The sequence below is a fragment of the Apiospora hydei genome, assembly GCF_038363865.1.
Source record: "Apiospora hydei strain CBS 114990 chromosome Unknown utg000009l_segment0_segment0, whole genome shotgun sequence".
Classification (NCBI taxonomy): Eukaryota; Fungi; Ascomycota; class Sordariomycetes; order Amphisphaeriales; family Apiosporaceae; genus Apiospora; species Apiospora hydei.
The window spans coordinates 37,885-54,188 of record NW_027117368.1 but is presented as its reverse complement, the minus strand read 5'-3'; the positions used below and the strand labels follow the sequence as shown (position 1 = coordinate 54,188).

The following is a 16,304-nucleotide window of genomic DNA, read 5'->3' as shown; positions in this document are numbered from 1 at the left end:
GACCAAGCGGCTGGGACTCTGGGGGCTGGGCGAACGGGGAGGCTAGGCCAAGCGGCTCGTGTTACGAGGTCACAGGGAGAGGATCGTCACGGCTGGTCCCTCTGGCATGAGCTATTACCGGCACCAGCGGGCCATGGTTGGTGGGAATGTATCGCAGCATGTCGCACATAGCCGATTGACTGCAGCGTCACTTGTCCGAGGGCGAACTCCATGGTGCAGAGTAGATAGTCTTGGGATCGAAGCAGTCGCTAGATCTTGCGCCAGGTAACATGGCGAAGCGATGCAGCGTTGCTGGACAAATTCTAGGGAGGGTGAGCCAGGGAACGCTAGAATGGGAACCTTAGAAATTAGTGGGTGGCATGGCGTCGGCTTTTTGGCTTTGCGGCTCCGAGTACACCACTGTGAAGTGACACAATCACTGTAACAGGGGAACGACGGGTTCACAGCTGGTATTGAGTATACTGTTCATGTACAGACAGTCTCCCGTTAATAGAGTATCTCGCTTCCAACGAATACGACATGGGATTCGAGTCCCTAGTTGACACTTTACTTGTTCATTCCATCTTGGAGGCGGCCAAGCCGAACCGGACAGCGAGGGGCCGAATGACTTACACGTGAAATCTGATGTCCAGACTTGAGAAGTAGCAACCGGTTCAACCAGTTTATCTTTCATCACATACATTAGGCTGACGTTGCACCGATTCGACAGCCGCGGGTTTCCGGTGTAGATTGTGCATCATGGACAAACAATGTCTATAGGCAGAGAAAATGTTTCGGGTATACAACGAGCACAGAAACAGAAAACAGCAAATTATATCAATTAAGTGAATTCTGCCGAGCCGCGAGGCACCAGCTAAACCCCCATGGAGGTTGCCCATTTCGGGTCTTATAAACTACGGACTCAGGGATTGGCTGGCCTTAACTGCCGAAGCTCAAAGAACTGCCGGTTGGTTACCGTGATGTCGACACGTCGAGGGAGGGATATTGCGAGAGAGCTAGCTACTCGTCGTTATCACCCTCGGTCATTGGCGGAAGGGCTGTCGTTCTCGTCGCGCTGAGGGCCAAGCCCTCGCGGATGGTGGAGACGTCGCCGGCAATGCCCACGAGAGAAGTTGCAATGCTCTCCAGAGCAACGACCTGGCGGCGGCGGAGGTCCATCTTCGCCATCTGTGGGTGCTTCTTCTCCTTCTCCTTCTCCTTCTGGAGGGCCTTGGCGACGGCGAGAGAGGCCTTGTTGAAACGTTCCTGCAGTAACAGGTTAGCACTCGACGCAACCTTCGGTGGAGGGGAGCAGTAGGGTATCTTGGACTTACATCGTTTCGGGGCTCGCGGAGGGACTCCTCCGTCAGAGTCTTGATCTTGGTGCGGAGGGTGCCAGTGGCCTAGAATAAGGAGATTAGCAACTGCTTCGAAGCCACATGTAGTACATCGAGCTACATACCGACTGGCAAGCCTTCTTTAGGCCTTGGCAATAGGTACACTTGGCGGAGGATCCTATCCAAATATCAGCAAAGCATTCAAACTGGGGTGTCTGCGCTGCAGCTGCGTGCGGTTGCTTACCCTCTCCATCCTCACAGACTTGCTGCTTGCCGGCCACAATGCGGCGGGCGCAGCGGAGGCAGGCGACACGGCGAGGGCGGGCAGGCATGGTTGCAATGGCAAGGGGGGGCGGGGAAGGTTTGGTTGCGTTGACGATGATGATATCTGCCTGGGGGAGGGGGAGAAAAAAAAGAGATTCTCTTTGCGGTCAAACTTGATGAAGGAAGGAAAACGTAGGAATGCAGCTGAATTTTCAAGCAACCGAAGAGTAATCGAGTTGTGGCCTGGGGCAGATTGTTCAGGATCTGTATTGTTCTACGGTTCTATTGTCCGATTGACACTGCGATGGTGCACTTTTGGCTGACAACCCCCAATTACCAGTTTCCATACACGATAACAGTCAAGACAAGCAAATCCTGTGACAGGAATTGGATTGCGGGTTGATTGCCGCATTTTATGTTGGCAATACCAATATATGTACTGGTCTGTCCACGGATAAGATGTGAAAAGGGGTTCGCCGCGGAGGGACAGTTCAGCGGAATGCTTGAATGACGACAGCAGTCAGTGTACAGTGTATTTGGGCCTACAATTGATATTTGACCAACAGTCTCTAGAAACAGACAATACTAGATGCGATGCACCATTGACCCGAGTGGAAGACCGACTACTACCAAAAGTAAGCCAAATGCCATGTCAATTGAAGCTGTGGTGTGTGCCCCAGCCCTGAGAGCAACTGTAGCTCCCTGGAGTTACTGATCATCATCGAAGTAGCTGTAGCTAGGAGCTGAACCCCCAGCACTAAACGGTGCCCCGCCAGCCCGCCTCAGAGTAGCTATCAGCTGAACCCCCGCTGCGCTACGGCTTGGCTGGGCACTGCATCGCTGTAGCAGGGTTCAGCCCCATGTCCGCCAAAAGCTACCTGCTCGGCGTGCATCTGCTGCCATGAAACCGTTCGCATTGCGCGCGTGAGAGTTTGATAAATGATTTCAATGTTCACGGATTGCATCGAGCTGTCGATGTCGCATGTTATGCCGAGTCTATTTTCTTTTCTCCTGGGCTGGAGCTCACATCACACCTCGTCAACGCCAATGACACTTCAAGGTACACAGAGCTGCGTGCTGCGGAAGCTGAGAACGTTGAGGATGGTCATGAAGATGAGGAGGATCATTAGGTGAACAACTGGATAGCCAATGATTGACGCCAACATTCGAGAGACAAATTGGCATGATTTGTAGGGCTACAGGAATTAATCATGGTGGTTACGACAAGGGTAACGACGTAAATTAATAAATAGTAAATACTAGTCAATAAAAACCAGTATGCATGATGATGGTGACGTCTTCTTTGGTGCAATCAACCTTTGCTGTTGGCGAGTTCAGTCATCAATCGAAAGCATTGGCACCGCAAGCACCAAGGGGCCAAAGTCCGAGGCAGGAACGCCGTGCTCAGGGGCAGGCTCGGGCTCAGGCTCAGGCTGCGGCTCCAGCTCAAGCTCGAACACGTCATCGAGGTCGGTCCACGGGTTCTGGGGCGGGGACGGGGAGGGTGTATCAACGGGAACCAAGGGCTCCGGGGACCGTCTTCTGGTCGGGGAGGGAGGTGTGGGCATGGAGAGGGGGGTCCGGGTCTTCAAGCCACAATCCCAGCTCGGTATGTTGCAGCAGGTGGGCTTGGACTTGGTCTCTGATATCCCAGAGTCTGGCCTCTTCCTCCGACAAGCACTGGGCTTCTTGGCGCTGGAACCGCAGGACGTGCTGAGGATTCTCGAATACGTCCTCGATGCGCTGCTTCATCTCGCTGACGCGGATGCCGTGGTCGACGGCCACCTCCAGGACAGTCTTGGCCAGGATCTGGGGAGGGCCGAAGCCCTCGACGACGACATCGGCACGAGCCTTGTCGCGCTGGTCCATGGTCAGGTCATTCTGCAACATCTGGTGGCAGTTGCTGAGCACAAAGTACCACAACTCTCCGGGCTTGTCCTTGTCCTGGTCGTCCATGTACATGACCACGGAGTCTCGGTGGATCGGCACGATGCCGAATTCCTTGCCCCAAGACCACACTCTGTTGGTGCCGTCGCAGTTGTCGCGGATCCATCTTGCCACCAAGTGAGCGTGGTGGAGGATTCGCTGATCCTCGGAAGGGGAAGTGGGTATGGGGCGAGCCATGATCAGGGCGGTATCGATGGGAGGTTCGTCGAGCGAGGTGTCGTTGGCCTTGCCCTTTGCGTCGAGGTATACAATGAACTCATCCTTCCATGGTCATCGAATCTGATGACCTGCATACCACCGACTGGAATTGTGGACTGTGCCACCATAATCTGGAGAGCGAGAAGCTGACTCTCATCCTTCTCAGGCTTATCGTCAGCGGGAGCCTTCTCCTTGCCTTTGTCCTTCTCATCGGATGTTCCGGCGGAGATTCCCATCATCTGCCGCAGAGTCTGGTTTCGGCCACCCTTCTTGTTCTGGTATCGCTATCGCTTGGACCATTTCTCATCGCCGATTTCACAAAGGACGTGACCAGCGGGAAACTCGGCAGACACGGGTACAGGTTGCTTCATACAGTCGCGTATGTGATGATGACCAGGGCGCTCAGGGCACATTTCGCAGGGAACGCTCCACTTGCAAGACAGGATGTCGCGTTCAAGGAAAACAAGTGAGCCTTCAAGTTGGCGAAGGGGCCAGCAGAAGGGCCTGTCCCGCAGTTCAGATTGCCGACGACGAACAGGCCATGCTTGGCGCGAGTGAGGCAGACGTTGGCGTTCTCGTGCTCAACGAGGAATCCGAGTCTCGAGGTGCGAACTGTGTCAAAGATGACAATCTCAGCCTCGTGGCCTTGAACGTGAGGGATTGTGCGAAAGTGTACGAGATCGCGTACAAACTCGGCGTCGGAGACCTTTGCGAGGAGCTCGCTGTAATGAATGCGCTGGGATTCGTACGGGGCAATGATGGCCACACGAGCACGCTTGCCAGGGTGGCTTCAGTGGGGTTCACCGCGTAAAGCTCTTGCTTGAAGATGCTCACTACCGTACACACGACGAAACCTGCTTTGGTACGGTTCAAGTAGCTGGTGCCGTCCTTCTCTTCGGATGTACCATGCATGTTCAGCACCAAGAAAGATTGAGCGACGTCTCGTCCGTAGATGCCAATGGGCTGACGAAGTCGTTCAACCTCGTCGGTGATGTCTTCGGTGGCTGAAATCATTCTGCCGTCGTATAACTGATGGGATGGGAATGTCTCAAGCTCTCCTTGCATGCGATGGGTAATTCGCAGGTTCGAGACGGGATAACGACCATCGCTCATTCTCTGGAGCAGGGAAGTAGTTCCAAGTTGGTGAACGAACTGGTTGACGAAGTAGAGCTCGCTGTTCTTGCGCTGGAACTTGCCAGATGCTGAGAACGTCATCTGGTGCGGCTGCTTGGGATCGGCACCAAGATTTCTGAACACTGCGTTGGGGAAGAGGGCAAGGGAAGCCAAGCCTGAAGCTTCAGTGGCACGACCTGGTTTCGTCACTCCAAACGACCAGAGGATCAAAGTCGATGTCGGGGTTGTCAGCAACCTTCTTTGCGGCTGTAGGCGTGCCAACAATGATGCCCGCGTCGGAGATGATCTTGAACATGAGTTCTCTCCAGTGCTTGCGATAGGTCTTGACGTGATGGACGAAGGAAATAGAATTCACGTCGCCTAGGAAGGTATGCAGAGCGCTGCTGGTGCGGCTGCCCGTTTCGGCGTCCTACTTGCGTTTCTGCTCCTCTGGGGTGTAGTGGTCCTCCTGCTCGTCCTCCTGCTCGTCCTCCTGCTCGTCCTCCTGCTCGTCCTCCTTCTGGCCGTCCTCCTTCTGCTGGAGATCGCGCTGCTGCTATCAAGCTGAGCGTGGGGTACCGCAGAGGCAAGCCGGTGATGCAAGAGCCGTAGCCGCCGCTGAATCGAGCACAGTACGCCTCATACGTCGGTTTGTGCAGTGCTTGAAACAAGATGGCTGTGTCAACGAGGCAGTGCAGCTGGTCCTTCAGAAAATCATCATCCTTGTTACCTTTTTGGTGTAGGTGGACTGGGGCGAGCGGCAGCGGCATTGACTCTGCGTGTACTGCGAGAACCAGGGGCTGATGCAATGGAAACATGGGGAGCGGCTTTTGCAGAGGCACTGCCCGTGGCAACGGAGGCGGCATTTGGCTTGGCCTTGTTGGTCAGTTCTTCTGCATCTGCGATGGGCTGGGTTTGCAGCAGTTGAGTGGGCTGCGAAGGAGTAAGACCAGCAATTGGTTTGGCTGATTGGTGTGCGGTAATGCGAAAAAAAACCTGATGCATTGGATTGTGAGTAACGCTGCCTGGATCACCAGCGTTTGATCCTGAGAGACTCACACTTGCTGGGACAAGACCAGTACAATCCACGGTGTCTTTTGCAGGCAACCGTTGCTTGGTGGCGTAGCTGGATGAAGGCAACCAGGGCTGTGATTGTTGTGACTTGTGTGATTTCGAGTCATGTTGTGACTGCATTTAGAGTAGGTATGCTGTGTGCTGGATGTGTGTACTGGTATCAATTGAGGGCGGTGAGTCATGGGTAGAAAGCCGTGGTCTCAAGCAGCAGTAGAAAAAGGCAGGTCAAGAAATGAGATTCCGCAAAATTCAAGCAGCATCACCATTTCTTATTTTCCCTTTTTGAGCGGAGGGCCCGAGTGAAATGCGGGTGAAAGGTGCAGCCTGGTAGGTAGTAGGTACTTAAGTACTTATCTCTCAAGAACAATATTTTCTCAGTCCCATTGCGAGTTCTTTCCTATATATCAATCATTGCTTTGCCACCTCTCCAGCATTTCCCCCCAGACACCAATCTTGAACCTGCTCTTAGCCTGGATCCAGTTCAAAGCCCAGCGAACACCACAGGTCTTGGCACTCCATGGGCACCCCCGGGTCTACACAACACTATATATAAACCAGTCGATTCAATTCTCATGGTGCTGCGAGTGAGGGTCAGCTCAAAGCGTTACCTGAACCGTCACCATCGTTGCCTTTGCTAGCAACAGCTGTTTCCAGTAGGTGATTTGCTCTCTGCTGTTTGGAGGCTCCAGTCTCAATATTGGCCGGCTCCGCTCAATTCCCAGCTGCCTTATCTGACCAAGCTCCCACACTTAAGCAAAACACAACCTCTTCCATCCACACCTTCACTCATCTCTCCATCCACCATCTCTCATTTCCTCCCCGCAAAAATACACCATACACTCGCATCACGAAAAGGAAACGCGATCCCTCAACAACATTTCCTGTAAGTTCTCTCGCCTTCTCGATTTTTTCGGCATTCCTCATCGTCGTCGTTAGTACTAACTGCCATCCGCAAGTAACCTGCAAACACCCATCAAGTACTCTACCAAGCGATCGTCACTCAGGACCACTTGGACGAGGTAAGCCAAACACATTCTCATCATCGTATTCAATCTGTCATCCATCATCGTCACCGTCATGCATGACGTCTCGTATACCTATAACCAGTCTTTTTCTGGCTACACTTTTTCTTGACCGTCTTGATCGACCAAGTAACTGACCTTTGACTTGAACCACAGGCAGATTAACACCATGGAGGAGTTCGACCATGGATCCGACAATGAGGACCGTAGTCTCCTCTTGCAGCAGATCACGCTTGATTCTGGGTTCTGATCAGATACATCTTCGTCGATGGCCCTGATCAGCAAGACGCAGCTGATGCCAGCCGTGAGACTCGCTGGGTTATTCAGCAGCCAATCGTCATCGATGGACCCGATGATGATGCGCTTGATTCTCAACGCTGGGTCATGTTCCAAGACGTCTTCGTCGAAGGACCGGAGCAGGAGCTTATGGACACCCATCACCAAGGCGAGCAAGATACCGCCTCTGTCCACAGCGACCAAGACGATGCCGCCTCTATTCATGGCGAGCAAGAAGATGCCCCCTCCATCCACGATGAGCAAGAAGATTCCCCTTCTGTTCACAGCGAGCAAGAAGCCGCTCGCTTTGGTGACCAACAAGATGCTGCTGCTGATACAGAGAAGCAAGACGTTATCATGCGCCCCACTGGCATACAAGCACCCATCCTTGAGGCCAACCCAGTTCCTCCCATAGAAGAGGAGTTCAAGGACCTGGACGAGCTTGAAAAGATTGCTCGCCAGGATGAGTTCGCGGCTGAACAGCGACGAGCTCGCAACAAGTAGCGCAAGTTACGCATGAACGAGACTGGCAGCAGACGTCCGGATAAGGAGTCAATCAACATCCAGTGCGTCCTCCTCGTTGATGGCAAGCCTGCCGTTGAGTACACCAAGGATTACATCCTCCACCAGGTAAATGTCCGCCCGAAGAACGGTCCTCTCGTCACGGTCTCCTTCAAGTATCCCGATTTCGGCTATCCAGAGGTACACCTCGCGGCGATCTGGAGCTCGCACTGCCCAACGCCCTCCTTATCAGCACTGAAGCGACCAAGTACCAGGGACACTACACTGAGTATCTGTTCTCGCCTGATCTCAAGACGAGTGAGGAGCTGAACATGGCTGGAGAAGCAACGTTTTGCCGACCTGAAACTCCCACCATCAAGATTGGCGCCACTCTCGCATCCACTGCAGAGATTGTGTTGAAGCGTGATGAAGAGGCCAAGGCATCGATGAAGACTCGTCGCGGCAAGAAGCAGGCCGCCAGGCGTGATGAGAGATTCATCACAAAGTACATCAGAGTTGGTTCGGATACCACCACCAACATGGAGTTGCAAGCCATCTCCAACCTGACTGTCAGTGATGATGACACGTCAAACTTTTCGTACTTGAGTCGAGTCTTGATTGACTTCCGCGGCGGCGTCCTGAAGCATCGCCTCACCAAGCTCTTCCCCATCTTTAATGAGGTGCTGGAGCTGGCGAAGCCTGAGCCATTCCGCGATGCTCTCCGTGAACTTCCTGCCAGCTACAAAGGTTGTCACCTCGATGAGACTGCTCGCGTGCCCCTCTCGCAAGTTGACATGGACTTTGGCACCGGTCGTCTTTCGACGTTCATGAACAGCATCCTCCACCCCCGTCGCCCCTGTCGTAGTCCCAGACCCCAAGCCTCAAACTCGCGACGATCTCGTCAGAATGTTTTTCGCCGAGTACCAACGCCTGGATGCTGACCAGAAGGCACTGTTTGACGAACTCAAGTCTCTGCCTTTCGGCATGTTAAACGTGCTTGGTGTCACCGGTGCCGGCAAGACGCATGTCTTGTTGCTGATACTCATCATGGCTTGCAATGAGGAGATCGACTACGAGAACAGGTTCGAGCACATCGATCAGATGGTTGCTGATTCGGATTCCGACGACGATGATGAGCCTGAGGAAGTCGTTGACGAAGTCATCCCTGATGAAGCCAAGTCAAACGAAGTCACATCTGACCAGGAAACCCAGCCTGTTGATGCCTCCTCTGATCAGCAAGACCAGCCTGTTGATGCCAACTCTGATCAGGAAAGCAAGCCTGATGATATCTTTGGTGGCGCTACCTTTGCTGACTATGGTGGTTTTGGTGGATTTCGCGAACAACGAGGCTCAACCGAAGAGCGATCCCCGCATGGAGATTATGGCACCGTCTTTGGAAAGCTGTTGCAAGACCCAACACGGGCAGCACTCTGTCGCCGTCCTCATGAACATGGACCTCTCTGACCACGAGAAGGCAGAAGAGATCAGGTACGGCGTCTCTTGCGTCACCGGCCTCCAACTTCGGTACCCCACGCTCAGCTTGGTCGATCTGTTCGGCATCATCTAGTACAAGATGCCGAAGAGATCCATCGCTGGAGAGGAGGCTGAAGCAACCGGAGAAGGCCGCATGGAGATAATGGTTCCCTCTCTGCAGTTTTGCTGCAAGGACACGTCGCACCACCGACAGTACCCCCTCGCAGTCCTCATCAACATATACCTGTCCGATCGCGACTAAACAAAAAAGTAAATAAAAATTCATCCTCAGAAGAAGTGATTTCAACTTCGCAAAACCTTATTTCAGTACCCGAAAATATAGCAAGAAGCTTAAGGTCCCCGGCATTACTATAGCAAAGCGCCTCGAGAACTCCCATCGTTGCCACTGGGGCATCTGCATCCGGAACTTCTGCTGCAACCTCGAGCTTGGCTCGTACAATCTCTTGCGCAAGGACTGCTTTAACCGCATCCAGGAGCTATACAGCACGAGCAGCAAGTTCCCCGAGTTCTGTAATAAGGAGGATTGTGTGGAGAAGAACGACGAGCATGACTACCAAGACGATCATCCCAACTGCTGTCTTCCACTCATGGCGCTCGAGCCTGCTCACATGTCCGTCATGCGTGAGTTCGCGTCCGTCCACAACGAGATTCTCCCCGGCGTCAAAATGCCCCCCCGGTATCTACGATATCGAAAAGCGTGGAGAGCCGACCGAGATCACCCAGAACCAGATCGGCAAGCTTATCACCACCGGCTCTTCCGACTCGAGCAAGCCGCTGTACTGGGCCTTCCCGAAGCAAGCTTTCGACAAAGAGGAGGTCAATCAAAATCCCGATGGCCCGTTCACCATCAGGACGGTCAAGTGGAAGCCCGTCGACGGCCTCAGCTTCCCCAAAGACCCCTCCAAGCCCAATCCTCCATGGGCCGAGCAGCGCTGGAAGCTTTTGACACTTGGACTAAATGGAGCAACCGGAATAAACACACTGGCTAGACGGGATAAACGGTGTTTACTTGCCATGGTTACTCCGGCTGGTAAAGACCTAGTCACTATGGCATCACCAGAAGTTACAATGGGGCAACAGTTATACGAGTGGCATACCAAGGGAGGCGGACACAGACAGTCGAATCACGATGTTTCTAGGCCCCCATCCCGAGGAACTCAAGTTGCCAGTCCAGTCGATACTGCAAAGCAGTCCAATGGATGTACCGATCAATCGTTTCACACTTACGCATTTCTCACAGAATGCATAGCGGTCTCGAGGCTTTCCCGTCACGTCAATTTTACCCCGAGGACATGACTTCATCGCAGGTGACCGATATCCCGGAGGCCCTGCGTTTCCGCCAAGTCTTGAACCTGCTCAGCCTCACGCCTACCTCAGAGGAGAAGGACACTACTACCTACTCGAACTACATCAATGCCACATATGTCGTTCGACTCGTCCTGGACATGTTCAAGCGGAAGGTCTGCGCAGTCCACCCTACCGAGACCACGCCAGGCAAGTGAGCCCGCATCGTCATCATCGCTCCTTACAATGGCCAGAAGAACCTGTACAAGGACATGTTCGCAAGAATCTCCGACGCCGAGTTTGTACGCGACTTGGTCGAGGTTCGCACGATTCTTGGTGTACAGGGACACGAAGGCGACGTAGTCATCTTTGACACGACCCGCACCACCAGGCTTGGATTCTTATGCCAACGCCAATATCGCTCTGACCCGAGCTCGACACGGTCTAATCGTTATTAGCGATTTTGATTACTAGAAGGGAGCTAACGCCGGCGTCTTCATGAACCTCCGCAGCCATCTCTACTATCGTGGTGCTGTTCGCGTGGTCAAGGAGCCCAAATCTGCCATGGACTGCGACAGATATCATGGACCTCATGACACCCCGTGGCTGCAAGCGCCGTGTCACATGTTCGAACTGTCCCGAGGGCTCCAACGAGCACCACATCCGCAACTGCCGCAGGCCAATCGCGGAGAAGATGTCTGCCGAGATCCCCGCAGGCGAAGAGCTCGAGGACATTGTTTTGATGGAATACTCCAAGGGCGGTAACCAGCAGCACGATCGACCCGAGAAGCCTCGCAAGGGACAGACTTGGCTTGAGCAGCGTGGTCTCGAACAGAAGCAGGACGAGTCTTCCTCGGACGAGAAGGACGATGAGTCTCCCAAGGAGAACAAGAAGAAGCAGAAGAAGCCCATGTCATCTGCTCGACAGGATGACCAGGAAATCGCTGGTCAGTACCTTTTTGAGAACCCTGGCGCAATGGACGAAGATGACGATAAGGAAGTTGTCAACCCCAACGCTGAAGACCCGTCTGGTTACTAGAAAGGGAATCATGATGGTATCATTGGTCATCGCAACAGGGCAATCTTTGTACGAGTATCCACTTAATGGAAAGGGAAACAGGAACGGACACGGACACGGACATGGAAAACGGAACTGAATGAATCATACGCTAGAGAGCTAATGGACATAATAATTTCTCAATTTTGCGTGCAACTAATTGTAAAATATATCAGCCAAAGTCCCAGCTGGATACATAGCTCCTGAAATTATGTAAGACGCAGCAGCTAGACCAACCGGCCGGTACGGAATAAGAAGCTAAGTAGGAATGGAATAAACGGTGAAAAACGACAGAGTGACAGCTGGAGTAAACAGAGTAAACGGCTCACGTATACGGGATAAACAGTCTACACTAGCTACTTGCCAAGGTTACTCCGGCTGGTAGACTGTGGCATCACCAAACGTTACCACGGGGCAACAGTTATACCAGTAGGACATCTAGACAACGGGATACGGTCCGTCGAATAACCACAAGATGACACGAATGTTTACACTGGCAGGTGTTGTCAGTCAAGTCAGTTCTACCCCGCACACTTGTGGCTACTATGACGATGTATCAATATGGATATCATCATGTCTAGGTTTCCAAGAAACGTCTAGTTAATAAGTCTGCTGAGATTCCCGCCGACCAAACCTTGTGCCATATCGGTAAAGACAAATGGGCCAAACCCCAGATTGCCCAGAGCAAAGGTAGCTGGTGACTATTTACTATAAACTACCTACCTTGGGTTTTGCCGAAGTTCACCTCGCTTTCATGTGGTGTGGCAATCATGTTGACTGGCCTTTTGCGCATGCCACTCTCCTCTGCTCCCCGCAGTATGTCAAGGTCGCCCCGATCTGCAACCTGCCCACCCCAGAGGAGTACCAGGCCTTCTGCACCTCTGGTTCCCTGCCCATTCCCCAGGAAGATGTCAACGCCGTCTTGTTCAAGATGTTCATTCAAACTGACGGTATCGACTTCCACGTCAGAGACAACGTTGCCAGCGAGTTGAGACGCAGATTTGGTCTCTCGGCCGAGTGGCCTTTCAAGGAGGCTCGAGGCGGCCTTGCATTCCTCAGAGAGGAAGCCAAGATCGAGATCGTCCTTAGCGGCGTCAATGTTACTTCTTCCAAGGCAGCTACCTCTTTCACTGACAGCTAGATTGGCGAGCTTCAGAATCCCTTGAAACCCCTCGCAGTAAAAGCCATGAAGGCAGATAGGTTCACCAGAGGCAACATGCTGCCACCCAGCGAAGCAGGATTCACTGGTCACGACCTTCCCAAGATGCGTTGTGACAACACGCAGGAGCGTTCCGTCAATCTTACCTACGCGACTTTGTATGAATGACTCTAGGATCGCGGTACTCTGGAGACCAAGCTATTCCACGTAACCTCCTACTCGCCTACAAGCACATTTTTGGCATCTACGAGTCCAATAAGAACCAGGGCAAGAACAAATACACAGAAACCGCTCACTTGAAATCCCCGCTGGCTGACAAGATCAATCTGCTTGTGCGTGAGATCAGAAAGTTCTCCCATATGCGACATCAGTACATACTAGTCCTGAGCACTCAACAGGCCATTGACAACCTCATCGAGGCAATGCAAGACGGTGCTGCTGATAACAAGCTCGCCGTTACCATCTTGGAGGGGATATACGGCCAGACCCGGGTAGGTAGTGAGACTATTTTTTAGTCAAAATGAAATTAGTTGTGGGAGAGTTCCGAGCAAAAAATGGAAACTTGAAATGTTATTTCGATAAAAAAAGGAAAAAAGAAGATAAAAAGAAAAAAGATTCATGGACGTTTGCGATGTATCATTCTGGTAATATTGTCTCGACTTCGAAATGTGATATCGTATTTTGCGACATGAATGTCTCTGAGTATGCTTGAAGTGACACAGACCAGGAAATACCGAGTCGCCGCGCCTGTCGTCTTCTAAGCAGCGAGAAGAAGGTGCTGAACCATAGGCTATACGCCCTTGCTGGGGTGGTAGGCCTTTATCAACTATTTTACAAGGTGCCGCTTAAATCAAATATCTACCCCTACACTGGAGTGTAACGGTCGGTGATGTCCGGGTCATGGCCTGCGTAGCTGCTTACATCATGCTGCGACAAGTCGATCTCACCGTTCGCTTGATCGCGGGTGAGAGGGACCTGCCGAAGGTGTAAGGTGAACCTTTTAGCAGCCTCGACCATGGCCTGGATTTTCAATGTAATGTTCCTCCTCCCAGCAGGACACGTGATGTAAAGAAATATATTCAGCTTTTATATGTGACTGGTAACTCTGCACTATAATGCAAAACTCAACGGGGTATCCACGCACTCCACCATAAAACATAGTAATAACTCAAAGGTCGTCTCATCATGAACATCGAGACAAAAGATCACAACACCAAGCACACACAAGCAACTACGACCAGCTCAAGATCGACCCCGCGGGGGCTGCCGTTGTACTCATACACCACCATGACCTGCCCCCCGCCGATATCCAGCGCCCCGCTCCAGTGGCTGTTCTCGCCGCGCACCTCGGCCGGCGGGCCCCAGGTCATCTGCCCGCCGTTGAGCCCCGGCGACACCGACGCCTTGATCTTGGCCGCGTTGGGCCACTGCCCGGCGGCCGACTCCTCGTCCGTCATGAAGACCGTCACGAGCCCCTTGCCCTCGACATTGGCGATCTGGGGCGCGCCCGCGTTGCGTCCCTCGGCGGGGCTGTAGACGACGCCGCGGTTGCCGTAGGAGGCGCCGTCGTCGTAGCTGACGGCGTACTCCACGCTGAAAGTGCCGTGGCGCGTCGTCTCCAGCACGATCACCAGGGCTTCGCGCCCGTCGGAGTCGCGGATGCTGGCGATCCCCTGCATGCCGTCGCGCAGGTGCTCCGAGGGGGAGTGGATCTGCAGGTTGACTGGGCTACTCCAGGTGGCGCCGCCGTCGCCGGACAACACGCGGAACGTCTCCTGGTTGTCGGCCGCCAGCTCTTTGCTGTACGTCAGCTGCAGCCGGCCGTCGGCGCCGTCGCGGATGAAGGGCTCCCAGTCGCCGAGCCCGTGGCTGCTCTGCGCCGAGAACTCGTCGGCCTGGCTCAGGAACTGCCAGTCCTTGCCGCCGTTGTCCGAGGCGCAGACGCTGATGCGGAAGTAGGTGTAGGTCCCGTCGTCGCTCCGGTCGTGGTTGCGGAACGCGGCGAGGATCCGGTTGGAGCCGGGCACTTGGTGCAGGAAGGGGTTGTCGACGTCGCCGCTGCCCCGGGCGATCTCGCCGTAGGGGGTGAAGGATTGGCCCCGGTCCGTGCTGCGCAGCACGTGGAGGACGTGCTCGCTGCCGGTGATCTCCGTGTAGGCCATGAGCAGAGAGCCGTCCCCGATGGTTGTGACGCGCGGGTAAGTCCCGCTCGTGCCGGCGTTGACTTGCAGGTTGGTGACGGAGATGTGCTCCTGCAGGATGTCTCGCTTGGCCAAGGCCGACCGGTCCCCAATGGCCCGGCCTTGGACCATCAGGGGAAGCTGGCTGAGCAGGAGGACAGCCCCGAGAAGCAATGAACGCGCCATGATGATCATCGGTTTTCAGTTCAGGTTGGTGGAGAGAGAGGTGGGACTAGTTGATCTGGAAGGATCTGCTGCGACATGCATACCTCAACGAGAGACAGAAACATTGCCCTTTATGTATACTCGATCTCCCCAGCCATGGCCGCCCCATGATCGATCCCTTGACTCGGCAGGCTGGGAGAAGAAAGAAGGAGAATTCGGCCCAACCATTGTTGCATCGTGGTACGGCAGGAGCACACGACCACACCTACAGTTGCCCAGAAGCGTGCTGTCCCAAGGGATCGTCGCCCGCCAAGGGGGTCAGTCATCACCGTCAGGCGCGGGACCGTCAGCTTCTCCCCCTCCTGTGTGTCATTATATCTCGCAGACTGGATGTCCGAGGGCCACCTTATACCCACATGAGTCGCGGTGGGTGCATGGGGTCCTGGATGCAAACATAAAATGAACAACACAGCGGACATCAGGCCGAAGGGAGTCACACGAAACAGACCAGACGAATCAAGCATGTAAGAGGAGGTCAGCCATCCACTAAAGCAAGGGGACCAAGGTGTCTGATTTGCTTATCCCAATCCAGTGCATCCCATCGACCAAGTGCCCACAAGAGAGAGAGAACGTCCGGACGTCATTGCTTGCCTACCCTATCGGGCCTTGCCAGCACATCGGCACGACCAGAGAGCCCCTGTCCGGGATCTGACGTATCAGGGGCGAGCAGAAGCAAAAAGGAACTAACAGCTAACAACGAAGAATAAGCACAACGCAGCACTGCGCCGCCTTGCGCCGCACAACACTGCTCTCGCGCACACAAATAATAAAAGGCCGGAAGCCGGAAGTTGGAAGTTGGAAGTGGAAGTGGAAGTGAAAGTGGACTGGCTGACCGACTGGAGCCCCAGAGGTCATCAATCCGCGACCCGACCGGGATATTTCGCCCTCGGCGGCCCACAAACCTTATTCACGAGCAGGTGGCACGACTCACGCCATTGGGCGGTCGGCTTTCCGGCTCGGCCTATTTGGTAAGGAGGCAAGTCTAGAAGGGGACCCTAGGCAGACTCTAGGCAGACCTAGGGACCACAGGGCTTATGGGATGGAACCGGTCCACCCCACGTGCGGCAAGGGCGCACGATTCGTTTCCTTTTCAGGGCCGCTTGCCGCCACCACGACTTTCTCGCCGGCAGCCGACCCAGCTCCAACGAGCAGACAAACTGCTGCCTGCCTACTTTAGCTAGGTAGTCTTCGCTG

At 53.9% G+C, this 16,304-nt stretch overlaps 10 protein-coding genes across 10 annotated transcripts; 6 read left to right on the top strand and 4 right to left on the bottom strand.

Moving 5' to 3' along the window:
* Positions 1–999: 999 nt before the first annotated feature.
* On the bottom strand, positions 1,000–1,648 carry PG997_011728 (uncharacterized protein; the record flags this gene model as incomplete). The annotated part of the gene is made up of 3 exons (XM_066816043.1): positions 1,000–1,245; positions 1,314–1,382; positions 1,442–1,648. 3 exons carry the CDS (start codon positions 1,646–1,648, stop codon positions 1,000–1,002), a joined length of 522 nt encoding a protein of 173 aa, XP_066661735.1.
* Positions 1,649–3,089: 1,441 nt separating this feature from the next.
* Positions 3,090–5,154, bottom strand: PG997_011727 (superfamily I DNA/RNA helicase; the record flags this gene model as incomplete). Its single annotated transcript, XM_066816042.1, has 5 exons — positions 3,090–3,758; positions 3,815–4,009; positions 4,099–4,513; positions 4,570–4,974; positions 5,033–5,154. 5 exons carry the CDS (start codon positions 5,152–5,154, stop codon positions 3,090–3,092), a joined length of 1,806 nt encoding a protein of 601 aa, XP_066661734.1.
* A 114-nt stretch (positions 5,155–5,268) lies between these two features.
* On the bottom strand, positions 5,269–6,032 carry PG997_011726 (uncharacterized protein; the record flags this gene model as incomplete). Its single annotated transcript, XM_066816041.1, has 3 exons — positions 5,269–5,388; positions 5,484–5,514; positions 5,569–6,032. 3 exons carry the CDS (start codon positions 6,030–6,032, stop codon positions 5,269–5,271), a joined length of 615 nt encoding a protein of 204 aa, XP_066661733.1.
* Positions 6,033–7,318: 1,286 nt separating this feature from the next.
* Positions 7,319–7,714, top strand: PG997_011725 (uncharacterized protein; the record flags this gene model as incomplete). Its single annotated transcript, XM_066816040.1, has 1 exon — positions 7,319–7,714. One exon carries the CDS (start codon positions 7,319–7,321, stop codon positions 7,712–7,714), a length of 396 nt encoding a protein of 131 aa, XP_066661732.1.
* Positions 7,715–7,726: 12 nt separating this feature from the next.
* On the top strand, positions 7,727–9,175 carry PG997_011724 (uncharacterized protein; the record flags this gene model as incomplete). Its single annotated transcript, XM_066816039.1, has 3 exons — positions 7,727–7,840; positions 7,936–8,521; positions 8,577–9,175. The coding sequence occupies 3 exons, from the start codon at positions 7,727–7,729 to the stop codon at positions 9,173–9,175; spliced, it is 1,299 nt and encodes a 432-aa protein (XP_066661731.1).
* Positions 9,176–9,751: 576 nt separating this feature from the next.
* PG997_011723 (uncharacterized protein) lies at positions 9,752–10,707 on the top strand (the record flags this gene model as incomplete). Its single annotated transcript, XM_066816038.1, has 2 exons — positions 9,752–10,246; positions 10,513–10,707. 2 exons carry the CDS (start codon positions 9,752–9,754, stop codon positions 10,705–10,707), a joined length of 690 nt encoding a protein of 229 aa, XP_066661730.1.
* Positions 10,708–11,072: 365 nt separating this feature from the next.
* PG997_011722 (uncharacterized protein) lies at positions 11,073–11,528 on the top strand (the record flags this gene model as incomplete). Its single annotated transcript, XM_066816037.1, has 1 exon — positions 11,073–11,528. The coding sequence occupies one exon, from the start codon at positions 11,073–11,075 to the stop codon at positions 11,526–11,528; it is 456 nt and encodes a 151-aa protein (XP_066661729.1).
* Positions 11,529–12,300: 772 nt separating this feature from the next.
* Positions 12,301–12,687, top strand: PG997_011721 (uncharacterized protein; the record flags this gene model as incomplete). Its single annotated transcript, XM_066816036.1, has 1 exon — positions 12,301–12,687. The coding sequence occupies one exon, from the start codon at positions 12,301–12,303 to the stop codon at positions 12,685–12,687; it is 387 nt and encodes a 128-aa protein (XP_066661728.1).
* Positions 12,688–12,732: 45 nt separating this feature from the next.
* PG997_011720 (uncharacterized protein) lies at positions 12,733–13,466 on the top strand (the record flags this gene model as incomplete). The annotated part of the gene is made up of 3 exons (XM_066816035.1): positions 12,733–12,793; positions 12,880–13,196; positions 13,428–13,466. 3 exons carry the CDS (start codon positions 12,733–12,735, stop codon positions 13,464–13,466), a joined length of 417 nt encoding a protein of 138 aa, XP_066661727.1.
* A 444-nt stretch (positions 13,467–13,910) lies between these two features.
* Positions 13,911–15,071, bottom strand: PG997_011719 (uncharacterized protein; the record flags this gene model as incomplete). The annotated part of the gene is made up of 1 exon (XM_066816034.1): positions 13,911–15,071. One exon carries the CDS (start codon positions 15,069–15,071, stop codon positions 13,911–13,913), a length of 1,161 nt encoding a protein of 386 aa, XP_066661726.1.
* Positions 15,072–16,304: the final 1,233 nt, after the last annotated feature.